This window comes from Gopherus flavomarginatus, chromosome 3 (genome assembly GCF_025201925.1).
Source record: "Gopherus flavomarginatus isolate rGopFla2 chromosome 3, rGopFla2.mat.asm, whole genome shotgun sequence".
Taxonomy (NCBI): domain Eukaryota; kingdom Metazoa; phylum Chordata; order Testudines; family Testudinidae; genus Gopherus; species Gopherus flavomarginatus.
In genome coordinates this window covers 135,418,023-135,430,244 of record NC_066619.1, presented here as the reverse complement: position 1 = coordinate 135,430,244, position 12,222 = coordinate 135,418,023, and the positions used below count along the sequence as shown (strand labels likewise).

Sequence of the window (12,222 nt, the reverse complement as noted above, 5' to 3'; positions counted from 1 at the left end):
AGCTACTCCTATAGCTAATTCCTGGTGACTCAGTGTGTAAATCAGGCTTCCATTGGGTTGGCTTACAATGCTTAGTTTACATTTGGAGAGATACATATCTTACCTCCTGTCTGGACGAAACCTGTTTTTCTCTTTGGTTGGAGACTAATTTTAAAACATATTTTCAGTATATATACCAAGGCCTTAAATGTAATTTGTATATGCATCTCACAATGATTTGAGGAGCAGTATGATATAAGCTTTTTTAGAGACCTCTACTTGACCTCATTTACGGATAAATTCCACAGAAGTGGTGTTTTAGATGTAGTGAGTTTGTCAGGCCTGTTAGGAGTTGCTGTAATACAACAGTGAACCCTTTGATGGTTGGCATTGGGGAATTTTTAGGGTCACAGTCCACCTGTTGACTGTCCCACCTGCAGTGATGCAATTGGGCTGGATGGAACATGATTACTGCTTTTGTCAGCCTCCTTCCATGGAATTGGCTTCACAATTTCCCCTGCCTGCTGGACTGTCTTCCAGTGGGCTGGATGTTCCCTGCAAACCTGAACCATCATTCCCTTTCTGTTCCTGAGAATACAGCAGATCTACTAGCTGTGTCTCTGACCAGTTCTTGATGTTTAGCTGCCTACTCTGCAGAGAGATTTTACTCGGTGCTTCTCCCTTTTACAGTACTTGCTTTTGTTTTCGCAAAAGTGGTGTGCTAGATGTAGTGAGTTTGTCAGGCCTGTTAGGAATTGCTGTTATACAACAATGAACCCTGTTGTTGGCCTTTAGGCAATTCACACTGTCAGAGATTCTTAAACTGAACCTAGTAAGGTTTGTCAAGAATATGACAGGAAATTGCCACATCTGCCACATTTCTGCTTTGACTTGCCAAGATACTATGTCTAGCATGTTCACTTCTAAAGCGCACAGTGTCGTGATGTCACTTCTCTCCTGTCAGCCCACTCTGACTTCAGAATGGAAAAGGGAATGGCAAGATGAATGGATGCTAGAGGAAAGGCATGGGGAAGGTGAGAGCTATGTCAGGGAAGTCAGGTTAAGGTCAGCACCTTTGGAAGTCAGACAAATGATTAGGAGCACGGAACAGCTTCCATGTGAGGAGAGATTAATAAGATGGGGACTTTTTAGCTTTGGAAAGAGACGACTAAGGGGGGATGTGATCGACCTCTATAAAATCATGACTGGTGTGCAGAAAGCAAATAAGGAAGTGTTATTTACTCCTTCTCCTAACACAAGACCCAGGGGTCACCCAATGAAATGAATAGGCAGCAGGTTTAAACCAAACAAAAAGAAGTATTTCTTCACACAGCACCGTCAACCTGTGGAACCGTTTGCCAAAGGATGTTGTGAACGCCAAGACTATAACAAGGCTAAAAAAATAACAAGATAAATTCATGGAGGATAGGTCTATCAGTGGCTGTTAGCCAGGATGGACAGAAATGGTGTCCCTATCCTTGGTTTTGCCAGAAGCTGGGAATGGGCAACAGGGAATGAGTCACTTGATAATTACCTGTTCTGTTCATTCCCTCTGAAGCACCTGGCATTGGCCATTGTTGGAAGACAGGATACTGGGCTAGATGGACCTTGGGTATGACCCAGTATGCCCGTTCTTATGCTACTTTAGGCGTATGGACGTAAGAGCCAAACTTTAACACATTGTTTTGAACATATTGGGCCATTACAAATGAATTCTCAACAGTATTTATGAGTTGCCATTATACTTTACCTAGTAAGTTTCCTGTTGCAATTCTAATTCCAGGGTTAGGAGATCTTCCCTGGAAGAGATGGAAAAGAGACCTGAAAGTGGAGAGATTCCAGGCAAGCCAGTTGAGTCAAATTCAGATGATAACAGCGGTAATACAGGCTCAGCGAAAGAGGGAGCTGTGTCGTCGCCTCATAGGAACTTGGGAAATGCACAGCTCAATCCCAGCAGAGAAGAACCCAGGAAAAAACTCTGTGGCTATTTAAATAAACTTGGGGTCAAGGGGCCAATCAAGGCCTGGAAGTCTCGTTGGTTCTTTTATGATGAAAATAAATGTCACTTGCTGTACTGCAGGACAGCTCAAGATGTTAACCCTTTGGGGAGCATTGATCTCTCCAGCGCTGGTTTTGATTGCAAGGTGGAAGCAGATGAAGGGGTTTTTGAAATCAGAACTCCAAGCAGAGTGTTTATCCTTAAGGTGAGCACAATGTCTTCTAGGCAACTGCTGCTGCTGGCTATTGTGAAATGTAGGAGCTAGTATTGCAGCTGTCAGTATGAATGGGCCAGCATTAAAATGGTCCAGGTAAAAGTTCAATAGCAAGGTTTAAGCACTACCATGACAGCATGCAGGCCTTCACCTTTTGGGCCTGATTCTCTCACTGATTGATGCTGTTGTAAAACCAGGATAACTCCACTGGCTTCAATGGGAGCAGAATCAGACATGGAGTTTAAAAGGCAAGTTAAGTCAGGAGCAGTTGAGCTCCAGGATGTAACCGTTCTAATACAATGCTGAGCTTTCCTGGCTTGGGGACGAGTGCTGGGTGAACTTGGAAGCTCACTGGGGTGATTTGGGTGGGAGAGAGGCATGTGGTTACTAATTAAAAGCCCTATTCAGTACCGTTAAAGTCAGTAGCACTGGCTGGGGTTTATGTCTGCCTGAATTTTGCCCAAAGTGCCTAGAACTTCCCCTGTAAAACATATACATTTACCTCTAGTTACAGTCAGATGCAGCGGTCGCAAGCCTCTCTTTCCCCACCTAGATTTAGTAAAGGATTCCTTGGTGCTTGGGGACTTGAGGACACCAAGCCTGACCTGACTCACCTGCAGAGCCCTGTGGTCAAATCCCAATCTCTGTGGGACTCCTCTGGCAAAGAGCAAAGGATCACTAGCAACGAGAGCTACTGAGGATGGAGCCTTTGCAAACTAGCTCCTACAGCTTTCGACTCCCTCTGTATCACTCTCTGCCCAATGCAGCAGGGCCAGAAATCTCCAGCTGTGACAGGCTTTTCCTTTAGAACAAGGAGACCAGCCGTCTAATGTAGTAGGCAATTGGCAGTATGCTGGGAGACCAGGGTTCGGGATTTACCCCATGCCTCTTGAATCAGGGTTACAACTGGGAGCAGGTGTCTCCTGCCTGGCCAACGTCAGCTGGATTGGAGCAGGGGGGTGGTGATCAGCTCTTCAGGGACCTCACAGCAGACTGCAACTGGCTCTTCAGAGAGCCACGTCAAACTGTTTTTTGTAATGTTAGGCAGTCAGCAGAGAGGCCATGATGTACTGGCTGCAGCAGCTGCAGATGAAGCGTTGGGCATTTTGCAATACCCAGACTGGGCTTCCTGTGGACAGCGTCACCATGGCAGCCCTGCCTGCAAATGAAACCAGTAGGTATTAAAGAGTTAACTATTTCCACCTTATCTGATCTGTGTACAGAGATTTTGGGCCAGCATTTTCAAACAAGGCATCTAAACAAGTGCCAGGTCTCAGAGGTGCTGAGCTCCTGGAGCTCCCACTGACTTCAAGGTGGTACTGAAGTGCCAACGTGGAGGGCCCCAAGCTTGAAACGTTTGGCCTTTGTCATGAGAGCAATGCTAGCTCATCTGCAGTAAAAGGACTGACTTTCATACACAGCCAGGGCTCTGTGTCTAGCTGGGGCTGTCTGGGGGCAGCCGGGTTGGTGGGGTCAAAGGCATTCAGAGTTATGTCTACAGTTGCTCTTGTTTTTTCCCTGGAGTGAATCCCGTACGGTTCTTAGGAACTCCTGAGGGGGCTCTAGGGCCTGCAGCGAAGGGCCTACCTTTTGTTCCATTTGCAATCTGTGTCAGGACATGATCACACAGTTACACCCATGTGACTGGTGCAGGGTGCTGCTCGGGGCTAGTCTGTTGCTTAGCTGTCACCAAGTGCAGACTTTCCTGCTTTAAAAAAAAAAAAAAAGGTAACATTTGGCAGCAAATGCTGTAGCTCTGTTTAAAAGAGGCATAGATGTGTGCTGGTCTCTTTTTTACTTGACAGCTATTACTGTCTTTTCCAGTAACCCAGGCTCTGTTGCATCAGTTCATTATGAGTATAAATACATACAAATGATACCGTCTGCGGGGGAAAATGATGCCAGCACAGTTCTGTTTTTCCCTTGTTTGGCTTCTATGTGGACCTTACTCAGGGTTACTGCATTGTACACTTTAAAATGTAAACAGTTAAAGTCAATTTAGATTACCTTAGCAGTGGATGAATATAAAGATTTTTGCATCTGCAGGCCTCTGGGCTCTTATCTGTGTAGCAAACTACAATTGTTGGATGGAGTGTTGTAGCCCAGGCTATTAGAGAGACAAGGTGGGTGAGGCAATATCTTTACTAGGCCAGCTTCTGCTGGTGAGAGAGACAAGCTTTTGAGCCACACGGAGTTGCTCTTCAGGTCTGGGAAAGGTGCTACAAGTGTCACAGCTAAATATGAGATCAAACAGATAGATTATGTGCTACTTACTTATGCTAAACCAGTGGTGGATTAGCCACTGGGCCAATGGGGCCTCTGCCCAGGGGCCCTGGCCAATTGGGGCCCCGAGGAAAAATGGGCACCCCATACCCTGACCGACTCCTCCCACCCCCCAGCTCTCCAGCCAGGGAGCGAGGTCAGGCCTCATGCGGGGGGGACGGCAGGCAGAAGAGGTGGGAAAGGGCCCCTACTTGCTCTGGCCAGGGCCCCACAAACCCCTAATCCATCTCTGTGCTAAACTATCTGTTCAATCTCATATTTAGCTGTGACACTGGTAATACCTTGCCCAGACCTGAAGAAGAGCTCTGTGTAGCTCGAAAGCGGGTCTCTCGCATACCTCACCTACCTTGTCTCACTAGAAAACTACATGGAAGGTTGGATGGCTTCCTCTGGTCTACCTTGAACAGATACACAGACTGAGCTGAAAGAATATGACAAGGCTTAATGCCTAATGTAAAGAGGTAGAGTTTAATCAAAGGTTTGGGAGCTCATCTAATTTCTCTCCTGGTTTTCTAGTGCACACTGAAGGCGAGGGGTTCTTGCCCCCTGTGAAAACCCCTACAGATGTGGTAGGTTTAAAGGCAGCCTCTCTGCCCGCTCCCCAGCTGTCTGCTGCCCTCCAGAACATCTCCCTCAAACACCCTTGGACTGAAATACAGTAAGTGGCGGTGGAGGTGTGGCTGGTGCGTTGGGTTGCTGCCTTGTGGCGTTCTTGAGCATTACTATAGCACAAGACAAGAAATGTGTCGTGCGGGTAAGCCCTTCATGCAGACGTGGGAATTCAAGCGCAATAGAGTGAATACCACACAGGAGGAAATGCAAGCTCTCTGCAGTGTTTCCTTGTCCCCTCTCTGGCTCTCTGACCAGTAAATCTCAGCAGCAGATCTACAGCCTGGATTTTTTTAAATGCCGGTGTCCATACACCGTTTGCACGAGCACTTTTGGTGATGTGCACAATCTCGTAAGTGTGCTCACAGTCGGGTCTGAGTTCACGCAGTAGAGCGTGAGCCACAGCCCACTGAAGTCAATGGGACTCTTGCTGCTGATTCCAGTGGGTGTTGATCAGGTGCATTGGGCAGGCACAGAAGTAGTCATGTGGTGTTGGCCCAAAGCAGCTGACCTTGCAAGGCGCTGAGCGCTCTAGAACCGATTCAGCAAGTGCTTAACTCCCAGCGTGTGAGCAGTTCCGTTGCCGTCAGTGGCACTGCTCAGTGCTTAAAGTTAAGCTTATGCTGAAGTGGATCAAGGACAGAGTGCTCAGCCCTTTGCAGGATCAGGCCCCACATGCACATGGACTTCCAGCCTCTCCAAGGGCCTGATGCAGCTCCCATCAAAGTCAATGGAAAGCTCTCACTGACTAAGGTGGGAGCCGGATCAGGCCCTGACCTCTCGAGTTCTGATCCAGCAGAGTGCCTAAGCCTGTGCGTGCCCAAATTTTGGCTGTATGTAAGTGCTTTGGAGATTGGAGCCCTAGCATTCACCGTTGGCACAAGCACCAGATCATGGAAACTAGAGCCTCTAATACTAGTCAGGGGAAAAGCTACTAATGTCGACAGCTAACTCTGTTGACAGTCCTGGTGGCTAACACTGCCAGCCAGCCCATTGGGACCACACGCTGTGTTTTCCTAGGAGGAAAATGCCACAAATTCAGGCTCCGTGGGGACTGGAGAACATCTCGGGTGGGGTAGGACAGGCTGAATTGTTTCCCACAGCATGGTAGTTTAGCTAGGGCTCTTATCTGTGGGTCAGGTGGGCAGCAGAAACAGACACTCTGTTAGGAGCCTGAGGATATAAGCGTGTCCTTGCATCCCCTATCTTCAGATCCAGCCTCTGCTGCGTGGTTTGTTTCTCTCCTCTCAGTATTTCCAAAGCACCTATCTCTGTCATAGCCAGGTACCGGTTTTGTTAGGAGTCTAGTTTGGCTATGTCCAGCGGACCCTGTAGATTGTACTTACTGTAACCAAGACAAATTGACGCAAATAAGGGAACGTGCAAGTGCGATGCAAGAGAGACAAAGAAAGAAAGAGCTGGCTTTGCCTACTGTGTATGCTGTACCAGTCTCTTCTGCCACCATCACTAGCACAACGTTCACCTACAGGAAGGACTTGGGGCCAGATCCTCAGCTGTGGTGAATGGTCAGAGCTTATGGGGCGCTCTGCTTAATTCCACCAGCTGGGATCTGGCCCCACTGACACCAGTGGAGCTATGGCTGATTGACACCAGCTGGGATCTGGCCCCACTGACGCCAGTGGAGCTACGGCCCATTGACACCAGCTGGGATCTGGCCCCACTGACACCAGTGGAGCTACGGCCGATTGACACCAGCTGAGAACTGGCCCCACTGACACCAGTGGAGCTATGGCTGATTGACACCAGCTGGGATCTGGCCTGTTTTTTATCTGTTTTTTATCTGTTTTTTAGTGATCAGTGATGAGTAGGGCCCTACCAAATTCAGGGTCATGAAAAATGCGTCACGAACTGGGACATCCGATCTCCCACCATGAAATCTGGTCTTTTGTGTGCTTTTACCGTGTACTGTACAGATTTCACAGAGGAGACCAGCGTTTCTCAAATTGAGGTCCTGACCGAAAAGAGAGTTGCAGGGGGGGTCACAAGGTTATTTTAGGGTGGCCACGGTATTGCCACCCTTACTTCTGTGATGCTGACTTCAGAGCTGGGCGTCCAGAGAGCGGCAGCTGTTGGCCAGGCACCAGCTCTGCAGGCTGCAGTGCAGAAGTCAGGGTGGCAATGCCAGACCAGGCCATCCTTCCTTCTGCACTGCAGCTGGCAGCGACTCTGCCTTCAGCGCTGGGCTCCCGGCCAGCAGCCACTGCTCTCCAGCTCCTCAGAAGTAAAGGTAGCAGTCCCACAGCCCCCTACACAATAACCTTGCAAACCCTCAACAACTCCTTTTTGGGTCTGGACCCAACACTGTGACAATTCACATTTAAATAGCTGAAATCAAGAAACTTACAACGTTTAAAATCCTATGACCATGAAATTGACCAAAATGGACCAATGATCACTGACAGGAGATGGCTCACTCAGTGATTACCTGTTCTGTTTATTCCCTCTGGGGCACCTGGCATTGGCTACATTCAGAAGACAGGATACTGAGCTAGATGGACCTTTGGTCTGACCCAGTATGGCCGTTCTTATGTTCTTATGATGGATGTTTTTCTGGATTTTCTTATGCCAAGCGATGGTACCTCCCAATGACCCCTCTCGCAACTCCTCCCCTCTGCCTTACTTTTTCCTTCCTGCATAACAAAGTGAGGAGCAGCACTCCTGCGTGGCGATTCAGGGGAGCCAGTGATCAGGCTGGCCTCAGTGACCACGGCACTCCTGGCTCTTGGGCTCCCTGGGTTTCTTTGTCTTTTCAGAAATACAATCTACAATATCTGTGGCACCAGGCAGCTCCCAGGGAATGGCAGAAGCATCTCGGGTGTTGAGGGATTCCTGGAGCACCCTGGGACTCCAGCAGAAGAACAAGAGGTGGAAGGGGAGGCAGAATGTCCAGGTACTTTCTCCTCACTGCCCTTTGTGGCCTGTATCCCAGCCTGGTATCTTGAAATCACTGTGCAGCAGCCCTACCGCCTGTTGAAGGAGACGGGGGTTTCTCTGAGCTTGGCTACACTGGCAGATGTAGAGCACTGTGAGTTAAACCCGCCTTCAGAGAGCGCGGTAGGGAAAGCGCTGCAGTCTGTCCACACTGACAGCTTCAAGCATGCTGGCGTGGCCACATTTGCAGCACTTGCAGTGGCATTGGGAGCGGTGCATTATGGGCAGCTATCCCAGCATGCAAGTGACTGCAGTGTGCTTTTCAGATGAGTGGGAGTGGAGTGAAGTGTGACAGGGAGTATGTTGTGTGTATGTAGGGGGAGAGGGAGTGGGTTTTTGGGGTGCTGGGAGTGTCAGCATGCTGTCTTGTAAGTTCAGAACACCCCCCACACACATACACCTCTCTCTTACTCACTCAAAGCAAACAGTAAATGTTTGCTTTTTCTTGGAGCTGATAAGCACCCAGCTTCTCCGAAACAGAGCTTTGAAAGGGCATTTCCACATTCCTGCAGCCAATTTCACAACAATGACAAGACTGGCCACTTGACTTAAGGGGATTATGTGATGTTCCCGGAGACTGATCAGAGCACAGTAATGCAACATCTCGTTCACACTGGCGCCACGGCGCTCCAGCGAGGGTGCAGCAAACGCTATTCTACTCGCCCAGGTGGAGAACCAGCAGCACTATAGTTGCGGAGTCAGAGCGCTCTACGTGCCTTGCCAGCGTGGATGGGGATTGAGCTAGGGCGCCCGGGGCTGCTTTATTGCGCTGTAACTCACAAGTGTAGCCAAGGCCTTAGGGAGGGTTGCGATGTCCTCTGGGGACATTGAACCCTAGTGCTCTGCTCTCCAGGGCTCCGGAGAAGCTCCCTCTCATTGCTATGGAACATCGCAGGGCTGCTTCCCCAGCTGGCACTGATTGGCGTAGCTTCCTTGAAACCACTTTGCAGAAGCTGGGGACCTGGCCCTGTTTTTGTTTTGGTGCCTGCAGCAGTGGGGTACCTTGGCAGCGTGCATGGGCTTTGACAGCACTTTCCCAATGGCTGGAGTTTAGAGCAGCCACTCCTGCCTCTTTGTTCTCTGTTCTGAGCAGCAAATCCTTCCACCAGAGCGGTCAGGCTTCACTTGGCAGCCAGTCTTCCCTCCAAATGGCCATTACTGGCGCTCCTCAAGTGGCGCAACTCAGCATAGCCCCATTGACTCCAGCGGAGCTCCAGCCAATGGAGCTCGGCTGGGGCCGGGCCCTGTGTATCTACATTAGATACAGCACTTCAGCTGGCACTGTGTCCCCGTCATTCTCCAGCTGCTCATTCAGTTTGGGGCTGGTTTCCCACAGGAGAAGTGACTCCTCTCCTCTCACTTGTCTCCCTCAGGCAGGGAGCAGGCCCGAGAGGAGACACGGGCTGGGCCCAAGTCACACTGGCCTAGGAAAGCGAAGTGGCTGACCAGCAGTTTCCCTGCCTTCACTGAAGGGTTGGCACGTGAGAGAAGCTCCCCTGACAATTTGGCTGTTCTGCAGCAGCAGGTCCTCACGCTGACAGAGGAAGTCAAGTCTCAGAAGGTAAGGCTGCTCTGCGGACCATTGCTCCAGAGCCCAGCAAAGCCATTGGGGTGGTTCTAAAGACCACAGAGAGCTTTGGATCAAGCCCCTAGGTGCTAGCATGAGCACAACTTGGCGTACCATTTGCTAGTGTGTAGTGCTTGGTTCTCCAATGATGTTCTTGGAGCTGTTCTCAATTGGGGCAGGAGAGGGGTCACTGGGCTTATGCCAGCGTGACTCGGGGCAGGGGCAGGGCGGTCAGTGGGCTCACACCGGTGTGACTCAGTGCAGGGGGGTCAGTGGGCTCACACTGGTGTGACTCAGTGCAGGGGGTCAGTGGGCTCACACTGGTGTGACTCGGGGCAGGGGGGTCAGTGGGCTCACACCGGTGTGACTAGGGGCAAGGGGGTCAGTGGGCTCACACTGGTGTGATTCGGTGCAGGGGGGTCAGTGGGCTCACACCGGTGTGACTCGGGGCAAGGAGGTCAGTGGGCTCACACTGGTGTGATTCGGTGCAGAGGGGTCAGTGGGCTCACACCGATGTGATTCGGTGCAGGGGGGTCAATGGGCTCACACTGGTGTGACTTGGGACGGGAGTGGGACAGTCAGTGGGCTCACACTGGTGTGACTCGGGGCGGGGGGGTCACTGGGCTCACAAAGCGGTGTGACTCGGGGTGGGGGGGTCAGTGGGCTCACATTGGTGTGACTCGGTGCAGGGGGGTCTGTTATAGCATTCCCTCTCAGATCTGAACCTTAGAGTTCAAAAAATGAGATACTAGCACCTGAATCCTCTAAGCTTAATTACCAGCTTAGATCTGATAGCACTGCCACTACCCAAAAATATAGTGTTTTGGGGCACTCTGACTTCCCCAACCTTCCCTGGGGACCTCAAGAACCCAGATCCCTTGGGTTCTTAAAACAAGGAGAAATAAACCATTCCCCCACCTTTCCCCCTCCCAGAATTTCCCTCCCTGGGCTATCCTGAGAGATACTGATCCAACCTCTTAAATCACCATACAGAGAAGCATCTCCCTTCCCTTCCACAAAGAGGCAAACAGATGCAAGGAAAACAGAGAAAGATTCTCTCTCTCTCCCCCCTCCCGTCTCCCCCACCCGTCCTGGTGAGTTATCCCAATCCCCTGGAATAAAACAAGAGAAACAAGAAAAAAAAATCAATCAGGTTCTCTAAAAAGAAATCTTTTAATAAAAGAAAGGAAAAAGTAAAGAATTATCTCTGTAACTTCAAGATGTAAGTATTACAGGGTCCTGTAGCTTACAGACACCAGAAAGAGACTTTCCCCCCACTACCAATACAAATGAAAATATTCCCAGCAACTACACATATAAAAGTTAACCAGCCAGATCCACAATTGCAAATAGAGTAAAACAATCAAAAAGCCTAAACAGCCTGTTTTTACTTACTATTTGAAAAGAAACTTAGAGAGCCTGTAGTAATGTCTGGTCTCTCTCAGACCCTCCGAGAGAAGAACACACAACGGACAAAGAACACACACAAAAGCTTCCCTCCGCCCAAATTTAAAAGTATCTTGTCTCCTGATTGGTCTTCTGGTCAGGTGTCCATTTCCCTGCTTGTAACCCTTTACAGGTAGAAGAGACATTAACCCTTAACAATCTGCTTATAACAGGGTCAGTGAGCTCACACTGGTGTGACTAGGAGTTGGGGGGGGTCAGTGGGCTCACACCGGTGTGACTCGGGGCAGGGCGGTCAGTGGGCTCACTGGTGTGACTAGGGGCGGGCGGGTCAGTGAGCTCACACAGGTGTGACTCGGGACGGGAGTGGGGCGGTCAGTGGGCTCACACCGGTGTGACTCGGGGCAGGGACGGGTGGGGTCAGTGGGCTCACACCGGTGTGACTCGGGGTGGGGGGGGCAGTCAGTGGGCTCACACCGGTGTGACTCGGGGTGGGGGGGGCAGTCAGTGGTCTCACACCGGTGTGACTCGGGGTGAGGGGGGCCAGTGGGCTCACACCGGTGTGACTAGGGGCGGAGGGGTCAGTGGGCTCACACCGGTGTGACTCGGGGTGGGGGGGGCAGTCAGTGGGCTCACACCGGTGTGACTCGGGGTGGGGGGGGCAGTCAGTGGGCTCACACCGGTGTGACTAGGGGCGGAGGGGTCAGTGGGCTCACACCGGTGTGACTAGGGGCGGGCGGGTCAGTGGGCTCACACTGGTGTGACTCAGTGCAGGGGGGTCAGTGGGCTCACACTGGTGTGACTAGGGGCGGAGGGGTCAGTGGGCTCACACCGGTGTGACTCGGGGTGGGGGGGGGCAGTCAGTGGGCTCACACCGGTGTGACTAGGGGCGGAGGGGTCAGTGGGCTCACACCGGTGTGACTCGGGGTGGGGGGGGCAGTCAGTGGGCTCACACCAGTGTGACTCGGGGTGGGAGGGTCAGTGGGCTCATACCAGTGTGACTAGGGGCGGAGGGGTCAGTGGGCTCACGCTGGTGTGACTTGTGGCGGGGGGGTCAGTGGGCTCACACCGGTGTGAATTGGAGTAGGGGAGTCGGGCTCACGCTGGTGTGAGTAGGGGCAGGGGAGTCAGTGGGCTTACGCTGGTGTGACTCGGGGCTGGAGAGGGGCAGTCAATGGGCTCACTCCGGTGTGAGCCCACTCACCCCCCCCCGCC

The 12,222-nt window shown here is 51.2% G+C and overlaps 1 protein-coding gene across 1 annotated transcript in view; it reads left to right on the top strand.

Annotated features, from left to right (window-relative positions):
* TBC1D2 (TBC1 domain family member 2) overlaps window positions 1-12,222 on the top strand; it is a 41,234-nt gene that overhangs the window by 11,618 nt on the left and 17,394 nt on the right. Inside the window, 5 exon segments of the mRNA XM_050948236.1 lie at window positions 1,763-2,183; window positions 3,237-3,366; window positions 4,992-5,133; window positions 7,859-7,995; window positions 9,410-9,597. Of these exon segments, the coding sequence (XP_050804193.1) occupies window positions 1,788-2,183; window positions 3,237-3,366; window positions 4,992-5,133; window positions 7,859-7,995; window positions 9,410-9,597 (993 nt within the window). The 5' untranslated portion in view covers window positions 1,763-1,787.